General features: G+C 32.4%; 2 protein-coding genes across 4 annotated transcripts in view; one reads left to right on the top strand and one right to left on the bottom strand.

Moving 5' to 3' along the window:
• Positions 1–17,958, bottom strand: part of LOC126774667 (oxysterol-binding protein-related protein 9) — a 94,705-nt gene that overhangs the window by 54,943 nt on the left and 21,804 nt on the right. For all 3 annotated transcript variants that reach the window (XM_050496196.1, XM_050496195.1, XM_050496197.1), the window contains exons 2-6: positions 6,031–6,159; positions 3,707–3,886; positions 2,817–2,894; positions 1,463–1,513; positions 181–250 (exon numbers count right to left, since the gene is read on the bottom strand). In XM_050496196.1, coding sequence (XP_050352153.1) covers positions 181–250; positions 1,463–1,513; positions 2,817–2,894; positions 3,707–3,886; positions 6,031–6,159 — 508 coding nt within the window. The remainder of the gene's footprint in view (positions 1–180; positions 251–1,462; positions 1,514–2,816; positions 2,895–3,706; positions 3,887–6,030; positions 6,160–17,958) is intronic.
• The window catches only part of LOC126774684 (elongation of very long chain fatty acids protein AAEL008004-like), a 31,076-nt gene continuing 21,260 nt past the window's right edge, over positions 8,143–17,958 (top strand). The window contains exons 1-3 of the mRNA XM_050496220.1: positions 8,143–8,231; positions 13,170–13,360; positions 17,421–17,664. Coding sequence (XP_050352177.1) covers positions 8,183–8,231; positions 13,170–13,360; positions 17,421–17,664 — 484 coding nt within the window. The 5' untranslated portion in view covers positions 8,143–8,182. The remainder of the gene's footprint in view (positions 8,232–13,169; positions 13,361–17,420; positions 17,665–17,958) is intronic.

Here is a 17,958-nt window from a genome sequence, read left to right as displayed (position 1 = left end):
AAATTAACTACAGGAGATTTTTTGTCTACATTCATTTCACTTTTATTGATTAAGTCTTGTTAGTATAAACACTACTAACCAGACCGGACGAACGTTAAAAATGTATCATATGTGTAATATTTGACTAAGCATTAGATTATAATTGAATCCGGAGGTAGTTTAATAAAGATGTAACCTCACCTTCTTTGATATGTTGTTGCGATGGATTTGTCGGTCCCTGGTACACACCATTAACGGGATTCACCGTGTTCTGAAAGTAAAATGTCTCATATTAAATTAACGCTATAACTACGGAATTTTTAATATTATTATTATTTTTTTATAGAATAGGAAGGCGGACGAGCATATGGGCCACCTGATGGTAAGTGGTCACCAACGCCCATAGACATTGGCGTTGTAAGAAATGTTAACCATCGCTTACATCACCAATGCGCAACCAACCCTGGGGAACTAAGATGTTATGTCCCTCGTGTCGTTGTGATGTTGTGTTGTTGTGAGCTTGCACAAAGCTCTACCACCAGTAAATGTATATTATCATAAATTCATTTAAAGTATTTTTTTCGATATGCATATTCGATATTTATGTATATTTTAACATTCTTATGGTCTTGCTTTTCTTTAAACACTTTATTATTATATTCATAATTATCCAGATTTGTAAGTAATAATTTATTATTTACAGCAATTTAGACGGATTATTTTAATAACGAAATACAATCTTATAAACATTACTTGTATATAGTGTTATAATCGTCGTATTAATATATACAATCCAAGAGCATTTGCATATTATGTAACGTATCGGAAACAAGTATTATATAACTAGACACATAAAGAAAACATTATAGTATGTTATAATGTTACAATTTCGAACAATGCAGTAGTGAGTACAGTGCATACCGAGTGAATCAATGTTAAACACGTATATTCAAGAGTATCATATGTATATAACTAATAAATGCCAATAGATGGCGCTCATTTTTTTTTGGTTTTCTATATCGCGCTGGCTATATTTTTCGTAATAATTATTTATGCTTATTATATCAATGTCATTTATTGTTTTTTTTAAAGTTGATTTTATAATATATATAGTTCTTGTTTCATTCATCATTGGTCCTTCGAGCTGGATAGGTACCCTGATCGGAAAGTATGATAAGTATTCACACCATCTTTATTACTTACATTGCACATAATATTGCATGCGAATGCTCTTGATAAGTACGCCCTATTTCTTGGATAAATTTTTTATAGGAATTAATTTATGGGATAAAATAATATACCAGATGCCTTTTAAAAAACCTTATAACCAGAGTTAAAAATTTCATTTTATAAAGTAAAACTTGTATATAAAGTATTTGTGTTATATTGTTCGATAATTCGATGTATTCTTGTTTCGATTTCCATGTTATTTCGAAAGTATTTGGAAGATCTGTATAAAATATTAGTTAAACAAAATAAATACCTTAGCTATTTGAAGAAGCACTATGGAATGTTTTATATTATCCAACATTGCCTGCAAAGGAAAAAGATAATAACTTAAGAGTGTCACAAAAGAAAATTGCTCGTTAACTTGATAATCATAAGGTTGAAAATTGTTAATGTCGAAAATAATGCATGTTAGTGTATGGTAAAGAAAAAAATAGAATTTGAAATTGGTTGTTTAATTCGATTCTCAAGAATTGTGAAAAAAACTCATATAAATATGAGTAATGTTTAGTTTTTTCGAGTTCAGAGTATCCAAGGAGGGTTTTAGGTAACAATGCCAAAACTATATTATAGTAAGGGATGGTTTAGGTGGTTATGGTCAATCCCCCCACCGTTATAACCAATCCCCTAGATAAGTTTTTTATTCTCAGTGAGTTTTAGGTTGAGTTGAGCTGAGTTTGACGTTATCTTTTTTTTCTGTTTCTTTTGTCTTCTTTTGTTTTTTTTTTTTAAATTATTTGACCATGTAGTTGTATTAATTTCGATTATATGTTTCGATTTTAACACAGAATTACATAGTTATTACCGACTGGGAGCTCCGCCAAAAATAATTAAAAATATATGATCGCGGTTAAAATCTCAATATATTGTGTGAAATAGTAAAAGTTAAAAAAATACAATGTAGTTTCAAATTGTTTTTAGTATTGTGTATGATTGGAATAAATATTATACAGGTGTCAACGTCTACGATATTTGAGGAGTGATCGTATATCAGAAGTTAAAATTTTTTTAGTCATTTGTTGTATAGAAAGCATTTTTAAAAATGCCATAAATTCACAAATTCATAGGGTTCTTAATGACCGCTTAGGTAGGCAGACTGGCAAGGGCCACTAGATGGTAAGTGTCAACAAAACCCATAGACATATTGTTACCCGTATGAGTAAGTGAGACAGTACAAGAGATAAAATTATATACATCGCAGTCATTCGCAACGTTGATATATTTATAATAATTAAAATATAACTTAAATAATATATATATATATATATATATATAGATTTGATAAATTTGGTTAGCACTACATATTATACAACACAGTCAGTCTGCCTCGTATGTCTGTTTGATCGCGATAAACTCAAAAACTATTAAACGGATTTTCATACGGTTTTTACCAATGGACGGAGTTATACATGAGGAAGGTAAATATGACGATGATTGTTGAACATGTCGGAAAAAATATGCCGAGTAAGCCAATAAAGTAATATGATATATATTAAGATATATACGTTTAGTTAGTGTACATAGTACGTAGAAAGCTTCGCTACTATCGGACGACTTATTCTCGTTTAAATGTCGGTTTATGTCCAATATCAATTGCTGTTATGTCTTACGTTAGAATGGTCTAATATGACTTGTCCTTTATTCTTCTCCTGTGGATCTGGTAACTCTGACACTCTCGTGTTCATTTTCTGCAAAAATAATTAATAATTTATAGAATAAAATAAATAATCACGTAAACGGGTCGATTATAATAAAAAAAAAAAAAGTTAATAATTTGTATAGCGATCGTTTAAATTAATTTATATTTTAAAAAAAATAGTGCTATTATTAATTCGCCAAATAATATTATCGATACTGCCTCGTTGGTCTAGTGGCTAGATATAACTAAGGCTGATAAGGCTGACTTTGAACCTCTTGGGTCCTAGGTTCAAATACCCAAGTCGAGCCAATAAAACTTATTGGGATTTTCTGTCGAATATTCTCAGTAGCAGCCCCGAGTATGGAAGTTGGAAGTGCGTATAATCCCCTGCGCCGAGAAGCACGTAAAGTCGTTGGTCCTGCACCTGTACTCTTTCCGGTCGTGTCGGATTGCCGTCCAATGAGATTATGAGAGTTAAGGGAATAGATAGTGCCCCTGTGTTTACGCACACACTTGTGCACATATTATACATGTCCTGCGCAGTTGACTAATCTCGTTTGAGATTGGCCGCCGTGGCCGAAATCGGTCTGGAGGACATTATTATTATTTTCGATACTAATATTATAAATGCATAAGTCTGCCTGTTTGTGACGCTTTCATGGCTGAACCACGAATTGATTTCGATGAAATTTGGTTTGAAACAAGCTTGACCCCTAAAGAAGGACATACTTTATTAACACATAGTAAAATACAAAATGGAAACATTTTATTAAAATATATATACAACGGTATATTTAGAAACGTTACTCTCGTCGATTTCAATGAAGTTTCAATTCAATTATCTAGAAAATTAAAACTTACAGACACTAATTCTATCATGATCTGCAAATACGCATCCGCTTCGGCGATTCGTCGTTCGAGATCACCGTGTCGATGCGCAGGCGCAGGAACGCTGCGCGACCAGCGCTCCCGTCGCCCGTGACGTGCGATTGTGTCCTCTAACGCACGCACCCAACTTTCACGCTCTGAACCGTCACGAGCCTGTGGATTAAAGCCTACGATGATGAAGTGCTATTTTTTTTAAAGTCATCTGTTTGGTTGAGTTTCGTCTGCTCAAAACTACTACCAATATATCTTTAGAAGAGAGAGCATAGTTGTGGAATTGTTAGAAAGTATAATTCATATAAAAATACTGCTGCATTTTTGTTATTACGTCTTCATTATGCTACTACACATTGAATTAATTTTGAATTTGATATTGTAACGATTCATCAGGATATACGAAAAAAAACAAACATTTATGAATAAGTAGATAACAATATAAACATATACATACATAGTATACAAACAGTATGAGACACGATTTAAAATAATAATAAAATATATATTACAATAATATATAATTGTGATGAAATACATTTACACTAAATTAATTGAACAATCCAATGAACGTATTAATTTATTACGCCATCTTTGAAATATAAGTGCTTTTACGGGCTCGGGGCATTTAAAACTCATTCAATGGATTGCAGCCGATAACATCGTATATATTAGTATTCTAGTCGAGAATTCGAAACGTTTTTGTTTGCATTCATTGAAACGGAAATGCGAGAGAAAGGCAGGATTTCAGAGTGATTCATCCTAAACAAGTGTGCCGAGGTCATGATGATATGTGGTTATAGCTCGTTCCGCAAGCCCAGCGCATTCCGATTTTGTTGACTAAACCAGACGAAATTGCCCAATTTTATCTGAATGTTAAGAGATCCTATCGGCGTAAGCATTTCATTACTATAATCTTAGTTACTTCTTTGGCTTAACTTTTTATGGATTGGATTTAGTTAATATAGTAGATTTTAACAGTGATCATTATTATTAAGTAAGAAGAGCCGAGAAGGCCCAGGTTCGAATTCAGGCAAGCACTACTGAATTTTCATGAGCTGTTTCTAATTCATCTCATACTCGGTGGTCTAGGAAAACATCGTGAGCAAATATGAGTCTAACTTCACTGAAGTTTGCCACATATGTAACCAACAAAACAAGTTGAAAGAAGGAAAATTTTAATTGAATCGATTTTAGTTACTTCGTTGAACGATTCAAATCAATCATTGTGAACGTGTTCTTTATAAACTTAAGCAAAATATAAATAATATTTACCATTAAATTGTCGACATAATTTAGATCAATAATAAATAAAATTTTTGGCTAAAATTCGTGTGAGTCACACTACTCAGTCGGGTTCTACTGATGATCAACACTTCTAAGTATTGACGTATTGACTAAGTTTCGATTCAAAATTATCGAGCGAAAAGTATCCGACTCATCGGTTACGTTTTTATATAGGCATATTAAAGAACTAATTAAATTGAAAACAACTGTATGCGGTTGAAGGAGGCAGAAACCCCAGTGTGTAAATATTTACTAAAAACCGTCTATTTGGAAGTCAGTTAAAAACTTTTATTTTTATTATATGTAGTATCTCAACCGATACGTGTCCATGACTTTAGTGTGTCTTGTTTGTATTTCCGTTATTTTAAAGTGCCTGGATGTAATTATAGTAAAAACTACAACCTTTAAATTTAAATCTAGATGCTCCTCTTAAGGATATGTATTGGAGTTTATTCCACCATGCTCCAATGCACATACACTACGTATGAAAATTTAACCAACACATGTAGATTTACTGACGACTTCTTACTTTACACTAAAATACGATCTGAAAACAATGTAAATCATGACTGAATTTGAACCTATAATCTTCTTTTAAGATGCACGTTTTACATACATCTGTTTTTTTATAGAATAGGAAGGCGGACGAGCATATGGGCCACCTGATGGTTAGTGGTCACCAACGCTCATAGACATTGGCATTGTAAGAAATGTTAACCATCGCTTACATCACCAATGCGCCACCAACCTTGGGAAATAAGATGTTATGTCCCTTGTGCCTGTAATTACACTGGCTCACTCACCCTTCAAACCGGAACACAACAATACCAAATACTGCTGTTTTGCGGTAGAATACCTGATGACTGGGTGGTACCTACCCAGAAGAGCTTGCACAAAGCTCTAACAACTTGCCACTGGACAATGCTCGCTCTTAAAGAACGAATCCATGGTTACAGGGTTATAACAACTAATAAAAATACCTGGGTGTTTGTATTATTCTGGTTAATGTAATATTTTACCTGAAAATGGAAGGTCTTGTGATCCACTGTGATAGTAAAGGTCGAGTCATCTTCATCATCAATACCAATGACCGCGGCCCGGAGTCTCACGCAGCCGCGCCTCACACCACGTGTCATTTTCTCTTTCGACTGGAAATAAATAAAAGCCATATGAAAAAAAATATATTGGTTTTCATCAATTAGTAAACTACATTCTCTACAACTACTTTCAAAAATAAATCGAACAATGGTATACTCGTTTTTTATTTGTAGTTTTTTTTGTGTTGTGTTTGCAAATCTATTGTATTGTATCTTTAATTAATTCTCAATGGGTACAAAAATATTTGATGTGATTTTTCATATTTAAAAAAAAAATATCTCTATAAAAACGACTTTAGCGCAAAAGCTAAAGTATATTTTATATTTCATCAAATAGTACAATAGTCACTTTAAAAAATAATGAATTGTTAAACTTATTGTAACTGTCCTTGGTTTTTCGTGTTATGTAAGTGCTACAAATTACAATTTGTATTTTTAAGCATTTGTTGTTAATACTTTTAAGCATTTGTTTATTAATTTATTTTGTTGACGTCATTTAACATTGTCCATTGTTTTTCAGTTACCATTATAAATGCATATTGCCAACAAATATTGATTCTTATTTATTCTCGTTCATTACATGTTTGTTTAAGTGAACCTTATTTAGGGACGAAGGGAGTCAAATTTTTAACGTCAAAGTCACCCAATGCACCGACCTTGGGAACAAAGATGTTACTACCGTTATGCCTTACACTTGCTGACTATCCCTTCAAACCGGAACTCAATAATATCAATATTGCTATTTAGCGGTAGAATATCTGATGAGTGTGTGGTACCTACCCAGACGGGTTTTCACAAAGCCCTAACACATAGTGAATGTACAATAGTATAACTGATACGACATCAATGTGTGTGTGTGTGTGTGTTATCTCTATCGCATGAATTAATAAAGTACACATATTATACATTTCTCAATTGTTAAGTATTGATTTGGGGGAGAACGTGTATTTAATATTTTCTAGATATTATGTATGTCTTTACATAAGCGGTCTGACCCGAGCTAGACGGTTCTTGACCTCTTTGTTGACATTTATAATTGCAAATGAAACGAATGAATTCTATAAAAGCAAAAGGGTGTTTCGTTTCAAACTAATTCTACAATTTTAATTTGGTTCCTTAAAATAAACTTGAGACAAATATAATTTCATATTTAACACATTAAGGTAACTTGTAACTGGTAAAGTTGTATTTGCCTTTCAAGACGGCATTTCAACGATTACAAGAAAATATGAATCTTTGTGTAACCGTTTATCGTGCAAGTTCGATAATTCGTTCCGCGATAAAGCGGCGACGCCGTGCCAATTATTTTCGTTTCATTAGTTACGCATTTCGAACCCTACCTAAGCCATACTTGTAATGAATTATTTGGATATTTCTGTCACTATCTCCTGATCAATAACGTAAACCTATTGTACGTAATTAACAAGATCGAACTTGATTGATTGATCGTTCGTTATGGCAAATTCACATTTTACAGTTATAATTTCTTTTCTAATTACATTATTTATCACGATATATAAAGAAGTGATGAGCTCGAATAAAAAACGAAAATCAAATTGTTTTAAAAAATTATAACCAAATGACATGACTGACGAAAATTTATTTACTTAGATTTTATGAAATCCATTCGTAATACAAGCAATACTTTATCTTATAATGCGAATATCTATCACAGCACTTATCACTTATCAACAGATATTTTTAGACCATTCATCTGTCAAATAAATACTAATTATATTTAGGAAGGAACGAATTATTGTTCAGCAATTGTCTTTTATAAATTACGATTAGCTTCTGCACGCGTTTGGGTCCCCACCCCTCTAAGTGCAAGGTAACCTATGTATTAATTCTATATTCAAAATTTCATCAAAATCCGTTTAGACGATTTTGCGTGATTGAGTTACAAAGCTTTCAAATTTATATAATATTATTAGGATTATAGTTGCCGGTTGGTGTACATACATAATATACTTAAAATCATACTGTATCATAATATATTTAAATGGCATGTATTGAATATTCGACATATTTTCATTTTCATTAGTGTTCTAACCGTGTTCAGTTCAGTGACATAATGGAGACCATTGCGAGTTTTTACAACCTGGTGTTCTATGAGAGATCAGGTGATGGAATATAGTATTAAGCCATTTAACCAACTTGACATTTTACGTAAATGTCAAATTAAAATTACCTTTTACTTTTTGCTGCTTGTATATAATGTTTACAAAATCATGCAAAATCAAACTAAAATGTCGTCAGAATGGATTAAAAAAATAACATATAATATAAAATAAAACCTTTTTTTTTTTTAAAACAGAATATCAAATCTCTAACTTTGTAACTGTATTCGAAAAGGTAGCACAGGTTTTTTGAGTAATTTTTTATATTATTTTTGCGAAAAAAATATTATATCTCAATTTTTTCTTTCTTGGTAGGCAAAGGCATAGGCATAAGGTGGCCTATCAAATCAAATGTATTTTATTCAAGTAAACTTTTACAATAAAGCGTTTTTGAATTGTCATTATTTCAACCTAAACGTAGGTTTAGGTTTCGTAAGCAGCCTTTAGCGAGAAGTAAACGTAAAATAAATCAGATTTACAATTTGTTTAGTATTTATAATAATTGCTCCTGATCAGCCCTGCGTTGGAATCCAGGCTTAAATCCGAGCGTCTTTATCTGAAAAGTATTATTTTAAAGCGTAATATAAAAAAATAATTAATTGTAATTTCATATTTTTTTTTATATTTGTTAATAATTAATAATTCACCAACATCCTGAATTCAAATTACAGTTAAATTTCGGGAGAACCTAGTATATAAAGTGCATAGCATTCTTGTAAAAATGTTTGTTTTAAATTAATTGTGCAAAAGTAACGTGTCGTGTTATATTACAACTTATAATATGATAAATGCGTCCACATATAAATTTACCCATACGACATTATTTAATAAAAAAAATTGTAAATTGCAAAATGGCTGACGGGAGAATGTGCCATCTGATAGTAATCAGCTATGTCTCTATGATGAAATGATAATAATAATTTATTTTTTACAGAAGCAATGTATATATGTATACACTCATATACATCGGTACACTGGTAGAAGGCTTGTAGCTATAGTTGTTGTAAAAGCTTGCACAAAACCCTAACATGATTATGGTTGTCTTGACAGAATCTTAAAATGTTCTCTTCATATTGTATTAGTGGACACGATTGGTTAATCTTGTTCTGACTGAATCATTCCTATATTAGTTAAGTTAGTATATGATCATTGTTAAGCGTGACAAGGACGAAAAACATAATCGAAAATACTTATGTATGTAATTCATTTTATGGATAGTCCATTATTATTTCTAAGCACCTGTCAAGTTCATTCCTCACTCGCATCAATTAACGTGTCAGACATGAGATAAAACACTGCGTAATGGAGTTAATGATAATGGTGAGTGAAAGTTATTATACGTATTAACGAGACTCTTTATTTAATAACTATCATTAAATAATTTGGTAGTTTAAAAAAAATGCTTATAATAATTTCGTCACAGTGAAACCTCTGTATATACTGTTTTTTTAATACACTGTTTTTTACTAATATACTTAAATATTTTATATCTGCGTAAAAACGAAATGAAACTTCACATAGAAATAGAAATCCATAAGATTATATAATATGTTAATATTATGTCCTACAATGCGTAGAATTTTCGAGTATAAAATATTTACATTGTAAAATTAATGTATTTGTAGTGTACAATTAAGAATATTATTGTAATTAAATCGTTGAAAAAATAACTAAGTATGCGAATAATTGTGATAGGTATTTTACAAATATTTTATTATTAAGAGCAATCATTCAATCAATTTATGATGCAAGACAAAATTACTGTCGAACTATCTTTGTAAATCAAATCATACTGCAATAATATGAAAACATACGTACCTCTGCCGAATAAGCTAATCTAACTAAAACCTTACCAATATGAGAAAAGACAGTCTTTCCCTAACAATTAAATATTAAGAAAAAGCAGTACATCCTACATTTAAGCAGTCTCAAGAATTGGATCAAAAGATCGATACCAACATATACAGGAAAACGAAGTAGAATGGCGATATTCGGTATTCCAGGAGCTGATTGAAACAAAACGGAGCATTACCTAATTAGACCTTTCCCACTTAATCTCATTGGCACGGAAACCACGTTTGCGTTACAAACACGAAAATGTAAAACGAACCTACTTTTGCCTTCGCGGTACATTCTATTCTTGGCTATCAGTTCATCAATACATTAATCACATGTCTGCTTCGTCTGTCTAGTGGCTAGCAATTATGCCGCAGATCGGTGGATTCGAAACAAAAAAAAATTCATACTTATTGTCTTGACGATAAAAGTTAAATGTTTTGCGTAACAAAGCAATAGTTTCGTAATACCGATGAATAATTTCGTAATATGTAGCTCAATAATTACGATAACCATAAACGGTAAATATCTTAAGTTTTAAATACAATTATATTATGGTTCTTAATCGTAAAAAGCAACAATTAAATAATAGTAAGTTGAGTAACATGACTCTAATACAGAATTCGTCACGTCTGTGTATGCGATTCTGTTCGATTGAATTTAAAAATATACAGTAATTTTGATATTTTAGCTTTGCGGTGTTTTATGGCGTATGATGATGTCATCCTGATTTCAGCCACGGCAGCCATTCTCAAGAGAGACTGGTCAACTGCGCAGGACATATTATAGCGCTCAAATGAGTGGGCAAACACAGGTGCACTTTTATTATCTGATGGGATGGCAATCCGATACAACCGGTAATATTTCTGGCGCCGGATCAACGGCTTTAAATCCTTTCTGAGGCACGGAAATACATACACTTCCAACTTCCACGCTCAGGGTTGCTACTGTTGCTGAAAATAGCAATTTTTTTTCGACGTTTGAACCCAAGCCATCGCGATCTGCGGCCTTAAATATAGCCACTAGACCAAATAGGAAGTCATTAGAAATAGAACGCCATCAACACATCGTGAACATTAGAAGATCGTATTATATTTGGTCACGTTGTGAAATCCATAACATTTCGATCGTGATCCGATAAAACGATAGCAATTGATAAACATCGAACAAGTCAATGCAATCGAGTCGTGGTAGGTTGGGTTGTACATAGTTAGTCCATTGAAGATTGTTACCTTGATAGAACACTGATTCCTATTAAGTTAGCGACTAGGACAGACGATAGAGTGAAATGGCGGTGGCGATTTCCTGGTTCTTACCTTACTTGAATTGAATAAAACATATCCTTAGTATCAATTATATCTTGATACTGATGAGTTAGCAGTGGCAAAATAGACTACCAGGTGGATCATTATCCGTAGTCATTGAAACCGTAAAATACTAATCGTCCTTTACAACACCAATGCGCCACCAAACTTGGGAGTTAAAATGCTCCCTTATGGCTCATTTCCCCTTCCAATCGAAACACAACAATACTGAGTATTGCTATTTGGCTTAATAATATTAATTAGTGGGTGGTTCCTATCAAGACGGGCATGCGTAGAGACCTAAATCTAAGTAAAATGTGTATTTAATTGATTTTTTAATTTTCTACTCGACTACCCCAAAAGGATATCCAATATTTTATTCAAGTTTGTATTTCGAGTTCAAACCAGATCAATAACATATCTTTATGATTGTTTTTTATAGTTTTAAATTGTGTTTACATTAATAATAAATATTGGAAAATTAAAAAAAAAAATGAAACAACTTTAGAATATACACTGCACATAATTTAATTACATATTTACACGTACGGTTCGGAATGTAGGTTCTATTTAGAAGAACCGACAAAAAGCTCGGTATTTACTCTTTTTTACCAATTAAATTACATATGTAATTTAATTGGTAAAAAAAATTGTATGTAAATTAAATACAATAAAATGTATTATTTATTCCGTATAAAAATCAACTAATACTAACGTCACGCTTTTTATGACGTATATATTTTATGACGTATATATTTTTAATCGAATAATAAGCCTTATTTATCAATGTTTTTTAACATGAGATTGAAATTTATTAAGCAGCTAAGTTAAAAATATCGACAAAATCTTATTAAAGAAAATAACACCTTGAAAGGATGTATTGATTTTGCAAAGCCGGAAACTTTACGTTGAAACCATAAACATTTTAGTAAGATGCTTGAAACTAATTTCAGTTTAATTTCCATATCCATTAAAACAGAAGCTTTTAATTTCAAAAGCGAAAAACATATTTTATATTTTCACGAAATATTTATGCCGAATAACGTTATACAGTGACACTTTTTACATGAAAAAAAATTAGTTTTGGAACTCGCCCAACAGCACTAAGAACGATGGAATAGTTCACGTGAACGGAGTTGTACGATTAAAAAACGTCGAATATTTTTAGACCTTTATGTTATACCGAGAACAACTAATCAATTACGAGTTCGCCTATTGAAGGAAGTTATACGTTTATTTTAATTTTAATTCACATCTTTATTGTTAGTAGCTTTATTGTGAAGGAATTCCTGAAGACGAATATATTTCTTACATAAATAAAACGTTTTTGATGCTACATGGTTACTAATACCGCTTACCGTTTTCAATCAAAATAGCAAAACCTTGTATTGCCGTGTTTGGGTATGAAAGCTAAGTATATAACAAAGTCAAATAACAGTATATAAATGTCTCACTGACGCAGGATGCTAGAATTATGCGTGACAGAATGTCAACCAACAAATGCAGGTCCTCTCACAATTTTCTTTGTCATCGATCACGAGATCATTTATTTTAACGTACAAATTAAGCGCATAAATAATCGGCGGTTCTTTTTCAATTTCAAAACTTACATTCGGCCACCTCGACCCTTAAAGGCATAGGTATCATTGAATTATGACGTTTAATAGTCACAATTCCTTAAACTGGGTATGTCGCGCTAGGTATGCTGATATAATATCTAAGCATAGATATCTATATATGGTATACTAGTGTACTACATCGCAACTTTATTTTAGATGTTAAATTATTTTTATTGATTTAGATCCTCGCGTAAAGGACTGGCTGCTTTTGTCGTCACCAAAACCGCTCGTTATCATCATCTCCAGCTATCTGTTCCTCATTAAGTTTGTTCTACCGAAGTTCATGGAAAACAGGAAGCCGTATCAACTTAGAAATGTCATCAAGTGGTACAATGTGTTGCAAATCATATCCAACGCTGTCGTCACTTGGGGGGTGAGTTACCAAGACTAAGAATATATTTAGCCAAATATTTATACAAGAGAATTGATTCATCTGCCTTAATGCGATAGTCACATATTTTTCCAGGTTTCGAAATTCAAATATGAATTTAAAAATCACATAATATGAAAACATGACATAGACGACAATTTATTTACTGGTAGTAGAGCTTTGTGCAAGCTGGTCTGGGTAGGTACCACCCAGTCATCAGATATTCTACCGCAAAACAGCAGCACTTGGTATTGTTGATTTTCGGTTTGAAGGGTGAGTGAGCCAGTGTAATTACAGCCACAAGGGACATAACATAACTTAGTTAGCGCATTGGCGATGTTTAACATTTCTTACAATGCCAATGTCTATAGGCATTGGTGACCACTTACCACCAGATGGCCTATATGCTCGTCCGCTTACATATTATGTATAAAAAAAAAAGTGAATGATAGTTACATGAGGTCGCAGATATTGGTAATAAATTTCTATCAGTAGAATAGATCCCCATAGAGGTGCTATTCTTAGGAAATAGAACATAATGTGCACATGCTTCTATAAAATCTTAATATATTATTATCATAAAGATACGTTTTGTATTGAATATATAGCCTTTCTTTTTTTTCTTCTGCCTAGCGTTTTCCCGGCCTAGTAACGCCAGGGTCCGCTTTCCTGCATCTATGCCTCCACTTTGCCCGATCTAAAGCCTTTATGTTACCTTATTAATTGCTACTTCAAATTATAATATCGGTGATTAAAACTCATGACTTATGGTGTCGAAGCTGGTATTTTTTTTTAGTTCTTAAATTTCCTATTAAACTTTGTGAGTGTGTCGCCTGATGGTAAGCGGTCGTCACCTTCCATATACATAGGTTTTGTAAGAAATATTACAATATTAACCATTTCTTACATCGCCAATGCGCCACCAACCTTGGTAACAAAGTTATGTCAGTATCTGTTTGATGGAAAATTACAAACGTAAAGTAGATGTGCACTTCCACCTTGACCTTTATATATTAAGAATTTCGTTTCCGAGCTATCTTTATAATCAAAATTATATTTCATACTCAGTGGTTTGTGAAAGATGAAAGGCCTCGGGAAAATCGATAGACAGGCCTTAGGGCTTGTACACAAAACTGCGATGCGACGTCGCATCGCAAAAATCTGCGAGCTCCCTCTACGCATCGCAAGAACTTGCGAATTTATTCGCATCGCGCATGCGATGTTGCGTCACACTTGTTGACGCCATTTTAGTTCGCTCAAGGACAGTGTGTGGGCAAGACTTACCCAGTAATGATTTTTCTAACTCAAGCATATTAAGCACACTTTCAACTGAAGAAGACTTTGATTTTTCGTAAATTTTATGGATTGTAATATTTTAAAAACTCTTTTCCCAATAAAAACTACTAATGTAAACAATTATTGTTTTACTTTACTTACCGGATAGTGAGGCCAATCATTTCCAGAGGCATAACAGGAATTCTCCCCTTGTACGATTGTTTCTGAAGATATGATGAAAATAAACTTAAAAGCTCTTCGAATGAAGATATGCTCATTCTAAAATACTCCAAAAAATTTTTTCGTCGGTTTTCAAAGCTTTATATTTTTGAAGAAAATAGTTTCCATCGGGATTCATAATAGTAATAAATGGATGAACCCAAAATCTTCTTTGTTTCTTTTTCCTGTGTCTCCTAAGCAATAATAAAAGTGCACACTTCTTTTTACGATCCATGTCACGACCTAGTTTTCAATTCAAAATACGTTTAGTACGGTTAACGGTCGTCGAAATGGTCACCCTGGGAGACGCCTTGCCGCACGAAATCGCATCGCAGCAATTCGTGTCATAATTTTCTGCGTTGCGAATTCGCATCGCGTCGCATCGCATTTTTGTGTACAAACCCTTACATCGGAGCCAATAAGATATGGGAAATTGCTCAATAAATTTATTTTAAGAACTCTAGTCTATATAAAGAACATTAATTGTAAGAAATAATTAACTTAAAATTATCCTTTGAAAATAATACTTAAGTTTGAACTTAATGAGAAAAAAAGTAACAATCTAATCGACCGCATAGAATAGTGGTCATACATTTAAGTACAAAAATATACTCTATTACATTTTGGATATTAAATAGATAATAAACCATTGGTCTGGCAGTCTGTACCTTGACAATATTTTTAATATTTTTTTTTAATTTAGCTCAAGTATTAACGTGCCATAACCAATTTTATTCAAAAGAGGGATAAAAACAAAAATTTTGACGTTTATCATTGCAATAAAAATTTTGAGGGTGATCTGGCAAACAATTGTGTCGACAAATACCAGACTTTAATTTTTATATTCTACTGATCAACACGATATATAGATGATATTTACAAAAAAATATTTAAAATAAATTGGTCGAGTTACAGACTGCCAGACCAATGTTATATTATTTATCCAATAACCAAAAGTTAATGGAGTGTATTTTTGTACTTATATTTTATGACTGTTATGATAGCCATCTTTTAATGATATTTTATGCAGTCGCCGCTTAGACTAAAAAGAGTCAGCCGTAAATGTCCTGTTGAACTGTTGAACTAAAACATCTGAGAAGATTTGTTAGATGAAGAGGAGACTGCTTGAGAAGGTTCGAACCTTATCTAACCACGCCACTCCAAGGCGAATTTGTGGATAAATATATTGAAGAATTTTATCACACAGGCAGGTCACATGTGTCTTATGAAATTCCTTCATCTATTCATTCTTCACGATGTCTACCATAATCGTCAGAGATGAATTATAAAAACAATTAAGCTCATGAAAATTCAGTGGTGTTTGCCTCGGTTAGAGCTCACAATTTTTGGTTAAAATTTACATTAGATTTAACATAGTTGCTTTAAATATACAAGTGCAGTTAGCTTGTTTAAAATTGATGTTAAATATGGTCAAATTTATAACAAATATAATTATGTTATAAATTTTGTAACTCATAAACTTACATCAATCTTAAATTTTATAATTGACTTGAGTGTCTATATACAGTACAGTACAGTACTGTACTTGCGCGTTGGTAGAATATATTTATGTGGCATAATTTCAATGAAATTAGACACATGCAGGTTTCCTCACGATCAAGCACGAGATGAATTATAAACACAAATTCAGCACATGAAAATTCAGTGTTGCTTGCCCGGGTTCTAACCACTAGGCCATCTCGCCTTTTTTGTGTCTATGTAGTAATATATTAAATAATAGGTATCTACTGAAATTCTCGCCGATTCTTCTCAATAAAATCTATGTACATCCCGAATCGGTGGTAGCTTTAATTTATATCTATAAAATGAAGTGCTCCACAGAACATATTGAATAGTATATTTTTATTTTTATTGACAATCCAACTTGTATGTAGTTAACTGTAATGTATATACTTACAGTTCGCTACATACAAGAATTGACTTTATTCCCGGTACATTAATACGTTATAGTAATTAATTAAAAAATACTAAGATAAAGTACTGTAGTATATTGACCAGTATATACACTTGGTGGTAAGACTTTGAACAAGCACGTCTGGCTAGGTACCAACCACTAACATATATTCTACCACAAAACTGCAATACTTGGTATTGTTGCATTCTGGTTTAAAGGTTGTTTGAGTCAAGTTAACTACAGGCACATGTATATTTGTGATTATAATTCATCTCGTGCTTGACGGTGAAGGAAAACATCGTGAGGAAACCTGCATGTGTCTAATTTCATTGAAATTATGTCACATGTGTATTCTACCAACCCGCATTAGAGCAGCGTGGTGGAATAAGCTCTAAACCTTCTCCTCAAAAAGGGAGAGGAGGCCTTAGCCCAGCAGTGGGACATTAACAGGCTGTTACTGTACATGTATATCCCATACAACTTAGTTCCTAACCCATCTGATATAAGGGATGGTTAATATTTCTTACAATTCCAATGTCTACTTGCCATCCCTAATACTACTAAATTACAAATACAATAGAAAGCTATTAGATTTAGTATAGAACAAGTCTATCCTTATATGTTATACTGCAAATGTGTTACATTTTTTTACAGATTATGACATCCGGCTGGACTACCACATACCACTTTGGATGTGTGCTACCAGATTATTCAATGAATCCAGAAGCGCTTCGAATGCTACGATTCTTTTGGTGGACGATGATACTGAAATTGTTGGAGTTGGTCGAAACCGCGTTCTTTCTTTTACGAAAGAAAGAAAACCAGGCTTCCTTCCTGCACATTTATCATCACGTCAGCACACTGATCCTCATTTGGATTGGTGTCAAATATATTGGTGGTATGTTATTTTATACTTAAAATAATCGTTTATCTACGTATGTATGTTTAAGTTAAGATGTTATGATGCATGTAATAATGACGGTAAGATTATGATTATATCGGTCTAGACTCGAGTATGAGTTATTAAAAATCTTTGGAACGGTTTTAAAAAGTTAATCTATTAATCATATTCACGTCTTTTTTTAATGATATGATTGTTTTTGTAAATAAATGAAGTGTTTCGTTTAAAGCTCGAATGCGTTATTCATAAATATCTTCTACGTAAAAAATTCAAACAAAATTTATTCTTATA

Source organism: Nymphalis io, chromosome 17 (genome assembly GCF_905147045.1).
Source record: "Nymphalis io chromosome 17, ilAglIoxx1.1, whole genome shotgun sequence".
In the NCBI taxonomy this organism is placed as follows: domain Eukaryota; kingdom Metazoa; phylum Arthropoda; class Insecta; order Lepidoptera; family Nymphalidae; genus Nymphalis; species Nymphalis io.
This window is presented reverse-complemented; position numbering and strand designations above follow the sequence as displayed.